Genomic DNA, 18,856 nt, shown 5'->3' on the forward strand with positions numbered 1-18,856 from the left:
AATTAATTTAAGAAAACATAGACAGCACAAGATACATTCAGGTGCTGGACCTTTGAAACCCAGTGTGCTTTGTATGTATTCATGTGGAAGTACAGCATTCATGCTTAGATAAATGTGCATATCTCCTACTATTTGGAAGAAAAAAAAAAAAAAAAGGGAGTGTTTTCTTTGGGATAGCTTAGTATACCACTAGATTTTTAGTTTTCAAAGCTCTGTTAAAATGGTGAATACTTGTTACATAGCAACTCAGGATTTTCTAGAAGTCCTGGAGTGAAAACTCACTAGCTTTCCAACCGCCTGACTGAAGTTTTGCATTGATGGGCATGTCATATTTCCCAGAGGTACATTTCAAGACTGTATTAGTAATAATCTAATAGGATTATTTTTGTGTGTGTTAGTGTTTGCCTAGTGATATAATAAAGCAAGAAAATGAGAGAGAATAATACTGATGTACAAAGGCACTTTTTTTCAGAGGTTTTTAAAATTGGAGTGCCCCAATGTATTAAACCTCATCTTTAATTCAAACTTTTAAAGTGTTGTTTCTTGTGAATAAGTAATTGTAAACTAATTTTTAACGATCGGATAAGCTATGGTAATTGAGAAAATGTTCAATAAATGATTTTTTGAAAGCTATTGTTTTGTAAAAGAAATTTTGTAGCATTGATGTTAAGATTGAGATATCAAGATTCAGGACTCCTTCCTATAGCTAGGAAAGGGAACCAAATGTTAAATGAAATTTTGAACCCTGTTCCATTCTACTTTCTTAGCAAAAAAACCCCTCAATAACTACTTAATTTCTTATTTTGTGAAACAGTCAATGATTAATTAAATAGAACCCCATGAATTGGTACTCGTTCTGTACGTAGGGGATGTTCTCTATGCATACATCTGCAGATGGGGAGAACAGCAGGGTGTAGCAGAAGAACTAAAGGGGGGCCTTCAGGGTGGCCCACTTCCTCCGGTGAACACAGGGTACTGATCATGACTGCACCACAGAAGTCCTACCAGCCTTTCTGTGGTAAGTTTGCTATAGTGAATAAATTATTTGTCAGTTACACGCTCATTTATGTTTGTGGTCACAGAACTAACAATTTGTGCATGTATCTTGGAATCATTTTTTTTTCCCCCCCTAATTTTTCAATTCAATTTACTTTATCGTTATGTTTCAGTTTCTCTGTTTGCCTTTTGTTTGAAAGGGTTGGATAATGATGTGAGCTACAAATCAATTTAGGGTTCTTTTTTCCTCTTCCTGTCTTGCAGATACCTACCGTCTGATAGGAAATGCATTGCAAAGGACGTGTGTCAGAAAAAGAAATTGATGATCCCAACTTGAAAGACTAAATTGAGACAGGTAATGATGCACTTCCTTACTTGGCTTGTAATTCTTCCTATTTGATGAGAGGACTGTATAGTAGCTATGTCTTAGGATTCTGCATGATATATATTAATGAAACAAAGTACAGAATCACAACTGTTTTGCTTAATTGCTTTGTAAAAAAAAATAATATAAAAATAAAGCACCATTGTACTGTTCTTTCTCTTAGATCTCCCCTGTGATGAGATCATCCAGTGCACCACCATTTTCCTCCTAGGAAACATGGACGACAGGAGGATTAGAAGAAGCCTGTGAAAAAAAGGATTATATTGCACTCATTTTTTTCTTTAGAGATATTTCCCCATGTTGTAAACTGTTCTAAAGAAAATGCTATCATCCAAAATTGCAATAAGATGAAGAGCTTACAATAAAAGTATATAAAACGTAGTTATTTAAGTATGTTTTTATTACAAATGCAAAGAAACTTTGGCGTTTAAGTTTTCATAAAATGATACACTTCCAAAACTGCTCACAGAGATGTGGTATGAAGGACTTGAACAATAAAAGCACACATATGAGATCTAACTTAAAAAGATGTTTTATTGTTGGTACGCTTGCTACTAAATGAAAATATTATATCCATTTCCTTTTTATTGTCTCTAAATATAGTGAAGCTCAAGTAAGATACTACAAAGTTTCTTTTTCCACTCTTATGCTTAACAGACTTGTGCATGATTCCATCTGCTGCAGAGTGATGTCCTTCACTAGCATTATGCTTGATGTCCGCTGATGTGAATGTGCAAAGAGTCAAACCATTGGTTAATACAAACCTACTGACCGCTGAAGCTCAGTCCTAAATCAGTGTTCTCAATTTTGCACACTAACAATATCCAACTGAAAAATGAATAATGTATGTAAAGGGAGCTTTCAGCATACAGAGATGCTGACTGTGGACCTGTTACTGAAGAGATTTCTGTTAGGTGGGAGTTGACGCCAAGAACTTTTGACGTTTGTGGGATAAGTCCATCAATTGGCAGGATATGTGAAGAAGTGATTTTGGAAATGGGGGTTATGTGGTAAGGCACAAGGGTCTAGAAAATCTGCTAGACTCTGCTGGGACAGTCCATAGAGAGCTGTAAATAACGAGATAGTATTTAACCAAGAAGCAATGGGTTAAGTAAACTACGAGATAAATTGTTTCTGTAATATGTCAGCAGAGTTATGTGGTTGGCAAGTTTCCACCAGGTAACTTTTTATACAGTCTGTTTCAGTTTTTACTCTCCACAGTTTCTCTCTTCTTTGTACAGTTAGGCTACGTCTTATAGCTTGTAGTCCTTAAACTATTTATAACTTTGTTTTGAATTATCTTGTGCCAAAATGTGTTTATGTGCAAGTTTTGTTATCTGATGACAGCAGAGGTTAATAGTTACTAGTCTAGATTTAAATTAAAGAATATCTGTTGATTCATAGATTTGCTAGGTAAATTACTAGTTTTTTATGACATTTAGGTAGAGTATTGTACATTTTGTGTTAATTGAGAGCTTCTAAATGCACAGTAAGCAGGTAAATAAAAATATAGAACATCTATGAATGGTATTTATATGTAGACTGAAGACTTGGCATTTTCAATCACTAATATGCTCTTAAACTAATGTTAGAAATGTAAGATACAGAATCCCTAGTGATTTACAGAAGGCCAAGACCAAATTCCCCGCAGGGATGTTTAGGAAGACATATAAACTAAACTACCCTGTTGGAAAAGATTGTTAGGACTGACTTGTGTAAGCCCATAAAAACTTATGTAATAGATAGGGAATAAATGTGAAATGCAATATCTCAGGCAGCATGAAGATTAAGAAAAGTTATAAGAAATGAACCTGAGAAAACTGACTAAATCAGGTTGCTATGTTTGCTCTGTAGTGTGAAAGCAGTATGAAAAATAAAATAATAGTTAGTGTGAGTTATGGAATCCCTAAGGAGAAGTGTGCGCATTAACAGATACTTAACTCCTAACAGAGAAGTATCAGAATGATACTTAAAGCATAAATATATTCAAGGAGTGGGCGATACCCTGTTGCAGCCTCAGAACATAGAGATTTTCTATTAACATTATAATCAATTAGTCAATAATGTTATTGTTTATGTTCTAGTAACTAGGCTGAAGGCTTAATGATGAAATTAAATTATTCATCCCCTAAAATATAGCGGTCTGTATAGTGGAGATTTGGCAACAAGTAATGTAACACAAATATTGAATGAAATTTTACTCTGTTGTTTTCACTTGTTTAGTATCTTTGCTCAGCTATTTTCAAGAGATTTATAAAATTATTATTAATATATCAGTGAGAATTATATATTTAAACTAATTTATAAATAGAAAGGCAGAAAAATGGTAGTTCTTGGTCGTTGTACACATTATGATCCGTGTGTCAGCACACAGACTGAAGTTTGCTCTGTTTTCTGTTCTGAGCTCTGGGTCATAGAATATTATGAAAAAATGAATTTGGTATACGTTTACCTAGAAATTCTTATTATGCTAATTTTATCAACAATTTAGACTCCAAAATGTTAATGCATTTATTATGTGATAATTAAATAGAGATCAGGAATCTTTCAGATTTGCTTTTCTTGTTGTGGCTGGGGATCCTCAACAACAGATTGTCTTTTCCAAAGACAATTGCTCTTTTCAAATCAAACTATAGGCATGCAAATCTCTATAGGATGCCAACCTGTACCCTTACAAATTTGCATGTTAAACTGAAGGTAGTTTCACAGTTGTATAAAAACAGTCTTCGTCATGTAGTTAGAATGGAGAAGTAAGACCAACAGTTTTATTGGCCATTTTGCCTACAGTAGCATGTGTTATATATCCTTTCCTGTTTACATTGCAGGTATTTTATGTGCTTGGCCCACTTCTCAGGGGGGTAAAATATGCTCCAAAGTGGAATTTTAGCTGGTGTTGTAGCCTATGTTTATTTTAAGACAAACATGACCAGGACAACTTGAACGTGAGTCTTCTAGTATGTTGAGAATTCTGCTTCTATTTGACGAATCTGTTCACTAATGAGATAATTAGCACTTGCCTATCATGGGAATTACTAGCAAAATGACCTCTTCTAATTGAATCAAAATGGCATGAAAATAATTGCTCCAACTGAGAAATATTTTCATAAATAATGTTACGAATGTTCATTTAACTTGTGTAAGTAAAGAACCTGAATCAGCTGTCATATGAAGGTATATGTCACTATTAATACCCTGAATCTGTGGCCAAGTTAGATTTGATGTTGGTCAGTAATCTTAAAATGACTTGCTTACTTTCTCAGTTCAGAATGAATCTCAGTTTTGTGATAAGGGGGAACCATCTAAGGCCTTTTTAGTGTCAGAGACCTTTAGAGAAGGTTGCTGCTGCTGTATGTAGCCATGGGCAAGAGCAAGAATAGAATGAAACAAAGAGATGCTGTAGAGGGATTAGTGTGGCACCTTAGCCTCCCATGGTGCCAGTCGTCTCGGACTCCAGTGGGAAGCTCGGAGGCTGTTAGCTGTTGAAAGGCACTGTGCGTGCTTTCCTGATCTCAGAAGGAGGCAGCACTATAGCTTCGAAAAACTGTGGATCCTGATTTTCTGCTGGTACATAAGGTGTCCCTAATGGACTGTCTATAGGTGGTCTTTCACTGATAAAGTTCTTGAGTGGGTCCTGTGGGGCTGTGCAGTCGTTAGACTGGGCAGGTGGTGTAGCTCCATGTGAAATACTGAATGTGTGTACTGACCTACTTTCACACCTTAAAATGAGAAGTAGATCTAATGCACAATCAAAATGATGCTGTTGGCATGTCTCAGTGACAGGATACACTTGCTTATTTATGGGAAGTGTCTGTATTAATGACATGGGTGTGTATCTGGTCCTGCAGTACCTCTAGGCTGAACGTGACCATGACATTGTCCTATGCTGGACATTAGAAAGAAAATGAGATCGTCTGAAGAAATGTTGCTTGGGTAATAGCAGAAGACAGCATTAAACCTCTGTCCTTGCCTGTTACTTTCTTTCAATTCCTTACTTCTCCCTAAATACCTCCTGAAACAAGTGTCGTTCAAGAAGCCTTGAGCTGACTCTGGCGTTATTTTGAAACAGAAGTGATATAAAATGTTTTAAATAGCAGTGATTCCAAGGCTTTGAGTTTGAAAATATAGACACAGAAATTGATTGTAAATGTAGCATGTAGTATTTTTCTCAGTATATTATAGTACTTTTATTTGTTGAAACTATACCTGTTGTCTTCAGCCTGTCTACAGACCTGGCTCCAAAAGCTATCAAAACAAACTCCATACTTATAGCAAAGTAAGTTTAGTGCCTAAAAAAATGTAAAAAGCGGAAAGCATTAGATAGCTCTGGTTTGTCAGTGCAACCACTTCTGTTTGTAACATGATGGGATTTAAGCACATGAAATAATGTGTTCTGTACAGAATTTGGTATCCTACATCATCATGTAGTTTTTCTCCATTTGTCTGTTTTCCAGTCTTACCCTGTTTACATCTTCCCATGGATTCCCAAAGTTCTGCAAATTCTCCTTTAGGGTCTGATTTTAATCAGAACACATAATACTAGTAACTTCAGTGGAGGTTTTTTTGATTTACATCTTTAGAGAAAATGAAGCCTTTAGATATTTGTGATACCTGAGCATTCAGCATTTATTTTGAGTACTGATGCCCAACAAAGTCATTTGTCATCTGTGTCTTAGGCCCCCTGGGCTATAGATATTAATATTCCACCCATAGTTACCGTGAAGATGCAGTCTCTCAGCTGTGTAAGGAAGTGGTGTCTTGCTGCTTATATTGCCCTGGCATAAGGTAAAAGACTAAACCAAATTTTTTTTGCTTTGTTTGAAAAATAACAAACATCTGGGAGGGGGAGCTGCTTTGTTTTGAAGAGAATATCAGATGTTTTTAACTCTGTTATGATTTTAATGCAGGTAAGGGTCTGTAGTGTCTTTTATGCAGCAGGAAAACTTTTTTTTTTTCCTGCTTGTATTTTCAGTGCCTGGTGGCTTTTTTGTTCTGATAAAAAGGGAATATTGAAAGATGAAACTTGGAGGTGGATTGAAGTTACCAAGCAACAGTTTGTTTCCTAGGCGATGGAGAAAGAACCGAAGCAGGTGCTAAGCGGAATTGCTTCTCCTGCCTTGTTTTTTATTTAATTTTTTAAATATTAATGAGCTCATGTATGAACTTCAGTTTACACAGGTTATTGCCAGACTTCATGGAATGAGAAATATTCAGCTAGATGATAACTTCTTGCACAGGTTTTTTTACTCCGTAACTTGAATGGTTCTTTTCTGTAGTTATGATAGGGGACAGTATAGACAGCAAGCAACACATCACACCTAGTTTATGTAGATGACGCTGGTGTTGTATGTCCTTCGGATGTTCTGTATGCTCTCAGATACAATCGATTCTGTTTTATAATATTCTGATTTAAATGCATTCCTGTAATGATGCCTTCTGGCTTTTTTTTGGAATATAAGTTTAAGAGTGAAATGAGTGTTCTGCATTCTTAAATGTCTAGACATTATCCCCTACCACTTTCCTGCTGAGAAAGACTGACTTGGTTGGCGTATCTCAACTGGCAGATCAATCTGCATTGAATGTGTGGGTTTGGTTTAGTTTCTGGCAAATAAAAAAAATGTGTGCTTCATATTTTTATTACTCTTATTAAAAAATCAATGCAAAATAATTACTTTCTCTTGAGGCTCTTCGCATGAATACTTAGATCAAGAATTGACGTTGTATCAATGTTAAGTTTATAAAAGTGATTTCCACAAAAAAAAGTGAACGGCACGTTTGAAGTTCAGTGTGAATTAACACCAGCTAATAAATATAGGAGAGCTGTCCAGGAAGTCTGTAAAATATGTAGTACTTATAGTTCTCAGTAGTTGAGTTTGACTTTGGTCTTTTTTAGGGGTGTCTTGCTTCCGTTTAAGAAGTAACAGTTCAATTATCTTTTCACCTGCATTCAGGCTGAACAGGAGCACAGCTTCTGAACAAATTAAAAAAAATTACTGGGTGTCTTAGTAGTTTGGAAGGTGGGGAAAGCATTAAAATGGGTATTAACCTTTGGGGGTTTTTTGCTTTTCTAGAGCATAACTCTTTGATTGCAGCTTGTTGAGGGAAACTTGCAGGATGTCAGTTGTTCTCGTATTTGAATAACTGTTGAAAAACTGTTTTTCTCCACTTATATGAACCGACGCACAGAAATATCACAAGCATTATATACTGGCACTGCTTGTAACATCTTTGCTCACAGTACAGTACCTGCTTTAAAGCGCTTGTAATTTATGAAGAGTGGACCTGGCACACAGCAGTGTCGCTGTTGTGTGTTCTGGATCTTGGGATTGTGTAGGGTTATCTTTACTGTGACTTTAACCTTTTAAGTTTTGCTTGTATGCTCCTGGTGGCAGGAGCCAGGGGAGCCTACTCTTAGTTTTGCCATAAGGAGGAATTCCATTACTCCTTGGTTCGTATTGTGTTACATTTGCTGTAAAAATGTTGTGATAATTCTTTCTTTTTCAACCCGATTGAGAAATTTTTGTGTTTAAACTTATAAAGAGGAAGGAGTAAACAGTCTGAGAGTGGAAATAAATCAAATTGGTTGGACAAGGATGCTTTAAATTTTAATAAAAACGATTTGTAAAGATAAGGATTTTACATTATTAGAATTTGAAGATGAGATTTTAAAAAAGATAGTCTTCTAACCACCCAAACGCCTAAAAATCTTGACTTGTATCTCCCAACTCTATTTCATTCGTGTATCCTAATGTAAATTAAATGACTCCTTTTAGTGCAGCTGAGTTATTAATAAATGTCTATTTTAGGCATTTATATTTAAAAGGAATGGAATAGTTTTCTATGCAGTTTTTAAATTTCATCTGTACTGCAGACAGAAAGTTTTTTTAGCTGAGGTGTTTCCAGATCACATTTGCTTTGCCAAAGTGTAAGTGTTGATTGGCACTTTTATTTTCTCACTGTAATTGGCTGCTCCTGAAAACAAATACGTGGGCTTCCTTTACTTGCATGCACTCAGGAGTTTTGCTCTGAGTTTTTAAATAAAATTACGATGAGGAAAGAGAGAAATCTACTTATTGTCAGATTTCTTTCTTTGACGATATTTGTGAAGCAATAGCATTCTCCTTAAGTTTGGAGAAGTAATTTTGGAAAGAGGAAAAAAAAGATTAATGATATTGGGTAAAAAAAAAAATAGAGAAATGACTCTCTAGACGTTTTGTTCCTTCTGCAAAGCGAAGAAATAAATTCACAAGAATTTTGGTGAAAGTAGAGTTTCAGTAGCTCCTTTGAGGAAACATTCTCTGTGCTTTCAATTAGAAACTGAATTGTCCCACATGCATTTCAAAGTCGATACACAAGTCGCCTTTTCACTTGAAACTTTTTATATGTGGTCTCTTGCCAGAGGACAGTCTTCCAATATGACAACATATGTGGTTGCTTAAGGTGATTTTGATGTACAAGTCAAAGAAAAGCTGAGTTTCTTAATACTCAGATTATATTTCCTTATAGTCTGTCTTTAGGCGTATTGGTAAAATGCATCATAAGCCTTTCTTTTATGCATGAATTCAGGAATAAAAGGATGTATGATCACTGTAAACAAATATTTTGGCTAGTCATTCTATATAGTGGTTTTATCCTCGTGTAAATTCCCTTCCTTTCTCTCTCCTACCCTTCTTCACATACCCAAGTTTTCTAACGTAGGCCAGAAGTGGTGGCAGAATTGTTCTTGAAGAGTAATACAGAGGCCAGTGAGAGCACAGCTAGGCTTGCCTGGAGATCAGGACTATTGATCTTTGTTTTATAGTTTGTTAGTGGTGCCTAATTAATGCCAATTTCTTCTGTGCTCATCAGAACTCATATTTGCCTGTTTATTTGAAAATATGCAGTGGAGAGAAAGTTAGGCATGCTTTTGAGTTTTTTGCTTAATTGTGGAAACTTGAATTTACATGCACCTGATTTACAAAGCAACTCTATCTAGTACAGAAGTCCTATAGCCATCCTCTCTATATAGTTTCCTGTATTTTTTCATTTCGTATGCCTGTATCCACATTTTCATTTCTTTAAACTATAAAATTTGTTGGGATTTGATAAAAATTCTTGAAGAGGTTCTCACAGAGTTCAAATACTTCTGGTAGTGGTTTTAAAAAAGATGACCAATGGCAATGTGATTTTTGGAATCCTTCCTAATAATAGGGCTTTTCTTCCTACATGCTGGAGCCAGACATGGAAATTTTCAGTGTCGTCAGCTTATGGTTTCCAGAAAGATAAAGAGATTGATCAGGATTTCTTAAATATACTTTCATCTAAATTACTATGAGACCCTTTTGGCTGGGGGTGGATGTGATGAGCAAACAGGAAAGAGGAGATAAGCTTATATGTAAAGAATAAATTAATTCCAGTGTTACATTTTTGTAGTGTTCTGGTTAAACAGAATTTGATCAATCTTTCTAATGGTATTTTGGCTGAAGAAACACTACTGTTTAGACACTATAGGTAAGTGGCTGTGCTTTTACTTAAATTAAATAACTGATCAAAATATTAAAAAAGTGGTGATTTAAATTCTAAAATTCAGACAAACTGATCGTTTAGAAGCAATACCAAGGCTTTCTTTTCCAGGAGAATGGAAGCAATCTGTTTTGAGGTGTTTGAGAGAACTGGCAGCTCTCATACTGTTGCCTGCTGTGATTTACAGATTTGTATATTTTACCTAGGAATACAAGAAGCTAGGTTTACTTACAAAGTAGTTTCTAATGGCTCTTTTTACATTGCCTTAGGTATACTTGCTGCCATCTTTAATCATTTGTCTTTCTTCTTCCAACTGTTATTTGATTCTTACGTCTTTGTTCCTGTAATGTCTTTAATTTTTTTACATTGTTCAATTTTGTGTTAATTTTTTAAAATATTCTCCTTTACAATTCTATTTTTCTTCTGTTGTTTAATCTGTAGAAGCTGACCAGTTGAAATGCTAGCACTCACTGAAGTTTCATGATACTATCTCTCAATTACTTGTTTTTCTGGAAGTCTTTTCCTTTCTAGTGCTTTGTCTCATGCTCTTCTAGGCAGTTTTATGTATAAATAGAAGGTAAAACCTTGAAAGGAATTAACAGCATTGGTGTAGTCTTTTATTTAAGAGTTTAAGGTCAATGCATCTAGTCAGAACAACACATAGTTACTGATGTCTTAGGAACCTTAAAGTACATCAGAAATATTATGAAAGGAGGGTCAGTTTTGTAGCACTCAGGCTTTGCTGCAGCCAAATGAAGTGTCTTATAATAAAGCTGGGATAAAAAGACAGGTTTTTTTGGTTTTTTTTTAAAATTTAATTGCTGTTAGGTTCAGATTATGTCATATAGTGTGGATTTTGAATACCAGTAAATGATGATAAAATCTTGCAAGGTCAACAGGACTCATCTTCCAGCATTATTTTAGGAAGTATACGATATAAACTTTGGGATTTTTTGATGCTTAAATTAGCGGTAAAATTGTGTGCTGATGTTACTTTTGAGGCCAACACAAGGTGCTACTCAAATATCCCAGAAACCTGTGGAAGGAGAAAGCTTTAAATTAGGACTAATTTTAGTCTAAAAGCAAAGAATATTAAAGAAAATGTAATTTGAAGAAAAAGATCAGATTACCTGTCAATTTTGTGTGGGTGTGTTAATCACCTTGACGACTAAGCATCATCATGAAATCCCAGGTGTAGGCATCTGGTTATGCAGGATTATGATTAATTTGTATGTGCAAAGTAGTTACTCAGGACTACTAGCAATTACAATGATACAGATGCCATGCAGGGGATATAATTAAAGTATAATTTCATGAATTAGTACATCTCTGAGGGATTATTAGTATAGACTTTGATAGTTGCAGAGATGATGGCACAAATACTTTATCATGGATATAAATATCAAGATTTCCATTCAGTATAGTTCAGGTTAAAAAAAAAACTATCCCTGATGGTTTTGGTTTGTTGTTTTTTGTAAGTTTTTTATTAGGCTCCCTGGGCTTTTTGTTAAAAGAAATTAAAAAGACAAAGCAGCGTCGTTCCAAAAATGAGGTAATGGATAAAAATCTGGTTTCCTTAGGCTATAAGAGCTTCATGAAGCATTCAGAGTTATCTCCTGGTTAGTTGTTCAGGCAAACTTTAAACCCTCCAGATGACCTCAGAGATAGTAAAAGTATCAGTATAAGGTATCATGCTCATAAAGTGGTAGTATTCTTGAATCGGTACCCCAGAAGTACGTCCCTGAATCGAGTACCCCAAAAGAAAAATGCAAATATAGAACAACATAAATTCAGGATCTGAGCCTTGTGGGAGTCTCTATACATTTGAATCTGATTTGAAGAAAACCCACACAAAATAATAAAGTGGGAGTAATTTTCTGATCTTCTCCAGAATCCTGAAGTCTGCTTCATTTTACCAGCAGGGATATAGAAGAAAAGCTTTTAAGTCAGCCAGCATCAGATTGATTCATAAAGCAAACAGGAAAAGTATTATGAGGCAAGGCTTCAAGCTATGATAGACATCTAGGAATACTCATCATTGGCAGTCTATTCATCTCTGGCTAAGGGGGTGGAAACTCTGGTTTGTATCCCTGGGTAATGTGTGGAATCCTGTTTATATTCCAGCTCTGTTTATGCGGCCTTGGGGAGCAAAGTCTGGTCTTAGAATTAGCTGTAATTTTTGCTGATGAGATAGCGGTATGACTGGCCAACTATTTTTCCTTGACTTTTGTAGGAGAACTGTATGACACATCTATGACAGTCTTGTTTTTTTAAAATGTGTGTAGTGAAGGTGCTTGTTTCATCTGAGACAAACAGCTGGTGGTGGTTGAGAGGTTCCCAGTATAGGTAATTTGTAAAGATTTCTTCTTTTTTTATTCTTTTGTATTGTGGAGACTTCGTTGTATATAAAAAAACAAGGAAAAAGGACCATTCAGATATACTTTTTCATAAATGCCCAGTGAAAAGTTAAAAGTTTAATACAGTAGAAGCAGTTTAAATATACATACGTGTATCTGCTGTGTATTTAATGTAATGAAAAAGCATGCAGATCTGCTTAATTTTAGGTATGCATCCAAACGCTTGCACCTAATCTGATTCTTGTAGGCAATGCTGTAGTTTTATCAAGATATCGATAGACTATTTCAGGTCACAGTCTAATTTTTAACAGTTTATCGAATTGTTATGTTTCTGTGCATCCCTTCCGTGGAGACAGCAGAGTGGACAAAATAGAATAGGCAAGACAGAACATACCCAACTCTTCCTTCTTTATATTGTCACGGTTCCTAAGAGCTTCAATCATTGACTAAAGTATTGTTGTTAGCTATGGTACTAATAAGGAACGAAAACTACTCATGCCTAGATGCTTGTAGGCTAAGATCATCAACAGGAGTCTGAAAAATGAGATCAAGATGGTGTGATCTAAATAGTCTTAATTTACCAGCCATTTGACGGTAACTTGGCTACTTAACTTAATCCTCCAGACCACAAATATTGATCTGTTTCTGTATACATCAAGTTTTCTGTTACCTGTGGACAGCTTCTTTTATTTTAACCAAAAATGGGTGCCAAACCTGACAATTTTGAGATGGGTGTCTTGGTATTATGTCCTGTCATATACTACATTTCATGTTAAGTAAACTATGTTCAGTTAAATGGAGCACACACAAGTGATTTGTTTCTTTCATTTTTTTTAATATATTAGGCTACACAATTTTTAAAATATACTTTATGAACGTGTTTATTATCTGTAGATTTTAATTTAACAACATGCCTCGAATGACTCCTCCTACTTAGTCATTAAAGAATGGTTGTTTCTCGAAGTCTTTGATAAGCAATATGCTTGTTGCAGAAACTGGTAGTTTGCAATACAAAACATTATGACTTTTTAGCTTGTGGATTATAAGATAAGTGAACCCAAAAATGTGCTGGGTTAGGCAGGTCAGGGCAGGATAAGAAATGTGCATGATCCATAATTGACTGTATTTTTGATTCTTAGTCTATCGATTGTCAAGTTGTACGTTGTTTTCCTCGCTCAGGGGGATTTGAGAGATGAGAATAAAGATAATTAGGGCCCACAGTGTTGTTTTTTATTTTTTTTGATGATCCTCCTTCCCCAACTTTAAGGATGACCTGTGAGAGGTATAATTTGGAAGATGCAATAGCTCAGGTTCTGGAGTCAGCTTGTCTTTGTGGTGAAGAAACTTAGCTTCTCAGACTTCTAGACATAAACCTGTTTTTGACTGTTATCAAGTTAGTTCAAGTGTGTGTGTGTGTGTAACACTGGGGTAGAAAGAACAGGGAAAGAAAGAAAACTGCCATGGCATCCCTGCCCTATAGAGGGAAAGGACTCAAAATAGAACTATATCTCTCTTGTTTCAGTTTTGTTTTCTGATAAACTGCTTGGATGGTTTGTGGGAGGTGTATAAGTATCACCACATTTTTAAGTGATGATGCTTCATTACAGCTTTACATTGTTCTATGTAGATATGTGAGGTTTTTATTGAGGTATCTCATACCAAGGTAAAACTCCTGTGTTTTATAAGACACTGAGTGTTGCTGTGATCATGCTCTTTTTTAACAGGTCCAGTAGACATTAACTCTAACTGTATATCTTAACTAATGCAATCTATTTTTCTCTTGCCTGTGGATTAAGATGCATAAGAACTAGTATGAAAATGTAAAAAGTGACTGTAATTGCTACTGTAGAGAGTGCTGTGTCAACCCACTATGTAATTATAATCCTAAAATGTCAAATTTAAATATAATGACTTTAAATTGTTTATTTCAGCTGTTAGGTGAAAAACTAAGAAGACAGTACAGTAAAAGTTTTTAAATGACTTAACAGTGTTTGAATTTTGAACACAACCAAATTAGGTTTTGATGTTTAGGCAGAAGCAGCAGCATTGTATTTGGACTAAGAAACTACTTGCTGGCTTTGTCACTGACATTAATTATTGATAGGGGTTTCAGAAATAGCGCATGTGCCATCAGACTTGCCTGTAATATAAGATAGGGACGGCAGTGATGCTAGAGGGATTATAGAGGGGGAAGCACCTGTAGCATTTGGAGTTACGTGCTTCTCATCACCAGACTTCTATTTTATTGTAATAAATTCATATGAGCGATTAAAACAATGGAAAGATGAGTCGTCAGGCTTATTTTTATCGTGTCCCTCCACAGGAATTGCATAGAAGAACCCAACTTCAGCCTGAGCCAGCAAAGACGAAAGCTCTTCAAACAGTTATTGAAATGAAGGTATGGTCTTTGCATGTTTTTCCATACATTATTTTTGTAGCATGAACTTGTATACTGGGTATGGCTGGGACAGAATTAATTTTCCTCATTGCAGCTTGCATGGTGCTGTGTTTTGAATCTGGGACCAAAACAGCATAGCAGCATCGTGTTTCATGTGGAAGTGCTTACATAGAGTCCAAGCTCTCTGTTTCTCACTCTGCTCCCCCTCCAGCAAATAGATTGAGGCTGGACAAGAGGCTGGGAGGGAGTGCAGCCGGGACAGCTGACCCGGGCTGACCAGAGGGATATTCCATACCATAGAATGTCATGCTCAGCAGTAAAACTGAAGGGAGGATGTTCAGACTTAGTGGCATTTGTCTTCCCAAAGAGCTGTTATGCATGATGAAGCCCTGCTTTCCTGGAAATAACTAAGTGTTTGCGTGCCGATGGGAAGCACTGAATGACTTCCATAATTTGCTTTGCTTGGATATGCAGCTTTGCTTTGCGTATTAAATGGGCTTTATCTCAACTCCTGAATTTCCTCACTTTTGCCCTTCTGATTCTCTCAGCTGTTCCACTGAGGGGGGATGAATGAGTGCCTGTGTGACACAGCTGCTGACCAGGGTTAACCCACACCACCTCCATTTATAACTTTTACATAATCAAATGCTTCCTTTTTCTTTTTGATTTTGTTGTGAAGCCAGAAATCATTAGTGTTTCTTTCACACAGACTGTTTCTTAATAAAACTTGATTAAAAAAATCAAATGCAGCGTTGCTGAATAGTAAGAACCGAATATTGCTTTTTAATAAGATTTGAGAAGAGGGGGAGAGTTTCAGGTGAGCCGAAGGAGGTGGAATACTGTCAAACAGAAGCAAACGCAGTCTGTCCAAGGCAGATAAAAATTGTTTTTCTTCTTGATCTTTGGAAGCAGTACTTAATGTTGATGGTTATTTGGCCATCGTTTTACATCTAACTTAAGGAAAATATCCATTGCATCAGCAGAGTGAAATGACAAAATGTGATGAAACTTCCACCTTAATCCTGACTATAGCTTCCTCTTTTTGATATATAATATTACTGAAGTGACGTGGCTTTTTTCCCCACAGTAACAAAAGAGTAAAATAATAATATAAAAGTGAAAACTGATAGTTTTGCATAATTCTGTGAGTCTGGAACGTACATCTTTAAGAAAAATACCATGAGACTTGAGATAATTTGTGAGATGGCTGTGCTGCCTGAAATACATTAATGATGGTCTTTCATTTCAGTCTTAAAAGGAAGTGTAAATTAAAGGCCTCATTTTGCCAGTGACTTCTGTTATGAGCAAATGAGTTCAGCATGTCTGAACATTGTGGTAAATACACAGTGACAACAAACACAGGACTTCGTAAATACAGTATCTGTCTTTTAATAGATAATAACTAGTTTGGATTATATGAGTAACAAAGAAGCTATATTGATTTCAATATTCCATTTTCTGATGTGAATTTGCCTTGGACCTTCCCTGTTTATTCTAGTTCGGAAGGCTGTGTATGAAATCTAAATGTGTTCTTGTTGCCCTAAGTGTATGGGAAAGTAGGATACTTGCTAAGAAACTTGTTTCTTTCTATTAATATTTAGAATTATAAATATAAAAATGTTGGGATGCAGAGATAGCATGTTAGAATAATTTATGGTATTTCATGTTGGTTATAAACAATGTAAAAGTTATGTTGCAAAACAATTTGCAATTCCTCTTCCTGTACCAAAAGCCTTTGAAAAGAAAGGGGCAGGAGGGGAGAAGACACATCAATGATGCGTGATGACTGCAGCTGCAGCCACTCTGACAGTGTCTATCCCTGAAGACAGCAAAGTCTTTTATTTTGTTTCCCAAGAAAGCTGGGTAGGGTGTGATTTCTCCTTTTTAAAAAAATCTGATCTTTGTTGTGGGTGAGGCTGTAATTGTGTTGCTGAAGCATTCTGATGGGGAGCTGCCTTTTGGCTCTGGGGCACACTGTTCTTTCTTTTCTTATGAATGCACTCTCCTTCGGGTTTGTCCTGCTTAAAATAGTCCTAATATTGAAAAGGAAAAGGGACAAATGTAAGATGTTGACATCCACATGATTAAACAGCAGTTTTCATGACAAGTTCCAGCTTTGGAATGTTTTCAAGTGAATTTAAATTGTCTTAATCCAGACAACGTTTGTTTTGAAAAAAAAAAGTGGAATGTTTGTTTCAAATGATCAAGCATCGAAGCCGTAATTTCCCTACAGTGTTGAGGATGGAAGGAGGGCAAGGATTACCCTGTAATATGGTGGGGTGAGGCTGTATGCTCCCCCATGCAGAGGTTTCCAGCAGTATATATTTCTCTTTATTGTCACACTAGCTTTAGTTTAAGTCCCCGCCATAGCTGCCCCAGGTTCACCACCTTTCCCTCCTTAGTAAATCCCTCTAGTCTTTCCTGTGGTTTTCTTTTGTCCCTTGCCACTTCTGAATGCTTTCTGTCCCTTTTCCTACTCAGTCCTCCCTTTCAAGCAATGGATTATATCTATTTCTCCTATCTATTATCTCATATGTAATTGTTTTTTTGTCCTAAATGGCTTTTCTTCTGCACTGACTTTCCTGTCTTCTCGTCTTCATTTCTTTCTGAAATCTTTGCGAATAGTTGCCTTTTCTTGCAGCAATTTTATTTTCTGCATAAATGTTGTCTTTATTTGTTCTGTTTTTATTTGTTGTCTTTATTTTCTGCATAAATGTTGTCTTAGACAACATTTATGTTGTCTACACTGTTATAGTGTTTCTACCCTACATACTTATAAACAAAATAAAGGGGCAAACAAAAAAGACAGGAAATTTGTTTCTTGTGTTGACTCCTGTTTTTATTGCCTTATTTATTCCTTTTCAGATATCTGTTGTCTTTTCAGATGCATTGAACAGGCCTTTCCGAACTTTTTGGTTTTGCTTCCTGATGTCCCATGCCTTTTCCTTATTTCTTATTTTCCTTTGAACAACCTGATTTAGTGAACGGCAAAGGGGTTGGACTAAATGTTCTTTAAATGTTGCTTCTGACCTGAACCTTTCCATGATTTTATGACCTTGTTAGAGTTCCAGGCTTAAATCAATGATATTACTTGAGAGAGAAAATCAGAAATGAGTTCCCTAAGATAGCATGTAAAGCTCATCCCAAATGTAGGGTATTAATCATCCTAGAATGTACATAGGCTCGCAACAAGAATTAAAATTCCACAAAAATTATGAGCTATAAAGTACATGAAAATATTTGTGGTTTACCTTATTTGCAGAAAGAGCCATCTTTATGTATTGATCCAGCTTTCATATTTCAGGTATGGGTTTGGTATTAAATAAGCGTGTTTGTTTGCAGTGAAATATACTCTTACTGTTAAGATTGCATGAACTTTCACTTTCCCTTGTCTTCGAAAATAAACCAGAATATTTTCTATATTAAACTGACAACGTTAAAAAACCCTCAGTGTATAGAAAGGGTAGTCGTGTATGGTCTTTTCCAGTCAAGTGATTCTAGGACTCTATGGTCTGTTGGTAGCATACATGCATTTAAAAGCAAATTTTATTAAATGTGAAGTTTCAAATATTTGCTTCTGATTGCTTGCTGAATGCCCTATAAGCAAGATTTTTCACAGACATAGTTTAAATTTATCAGGTATTTGAAATGATGAAGAGTAGCATTACATTACTCTGTTTCAGAGTAAGACAGACTGGAATGCTGTATTATTTATAAGTGTTTTGCACTTTGCCCTCCCTAAGTGTTCAGGAAATGTACTGTAGCACTCTTGTTGTAATAAGATTCATGAGACATCATTGTGAAAGCTCATTTGTAGAGTTAGTCTCCTTCCCATCGTGGAATATGATTTCTTCAACATCAGTACACATACTAATTGTTTCATGTTCAAAGAGAGGTGGATTTCTGCTAAGTCTGGCACAGAAATAGCCTTAACTTCTCTCGTAGAATATCTGCAACGTTATTGTAGTAAAGGAAGAAGTTACTGCTGGAAGGAGGGGATAGATTAGGGTGAGTACTGTGATGACAATTCCTGCTATATAACCTTATGTCTTTAAACAGATTTAAAAGACCTGACTGGAAAAATCTGTCCCAATATTGCATTGTAGTAGAACTCAGAAGGCGTTTATTAGTACCATTTAATATCAAGCTGCTTCTGTAACATTACTGTAAAGGAATCTTCTTTGTGATTCAACACAGACCCATGTATGTTTTTAGAATGCT

At 35.8% G+C, this 18,856-nt stretch overlaps 1 protein-coding gene across 16 annotated transcripts in view; it reads left to right on the forward strand.

Annotated features, from left to right (window-relative positions):
* Window positions 1–18,856, forward strand: part of ERC2 (ELKS/RAB6-interacting/CAST family member 2) — a 367,942-nt gene that overhangs the window by 52,352 nt on the left and 296,734 nt on the right. For all 16 annotated transcript variants that reach the window (XM_069865912.1, XM_069865911.1, XM_069865913.1 and 13 more), the window contains one exon: window positions 14,561–14,635. In XM_069865912.1, coding sequence (XP_069722013.1) covers window positions 14,561–14,635 — 75 coding nt within the window. The remainder of the gene's footprint in view (window positions 1–14,560; window positions 14,636–18,856) is intronic.

The sequence above is a fragment of the Phaenicophaeus curvirostris genome, chromosome 11 (assembly GCF_032191515.1).
Source record: "Phaenicophaeus curvirostris isolate KB17595 chromosome 11, BPBGC_Pcur_1.0, whole genome shotgun sequence".
NCBI classification, from domain to species: domain Eukaryota; kingdom Metazoa; phylum Chordata; class Aves; order Cuculiformes; family Cuculidae; genus Phaenicophaeus; species Phaenicophaeus curvirostris.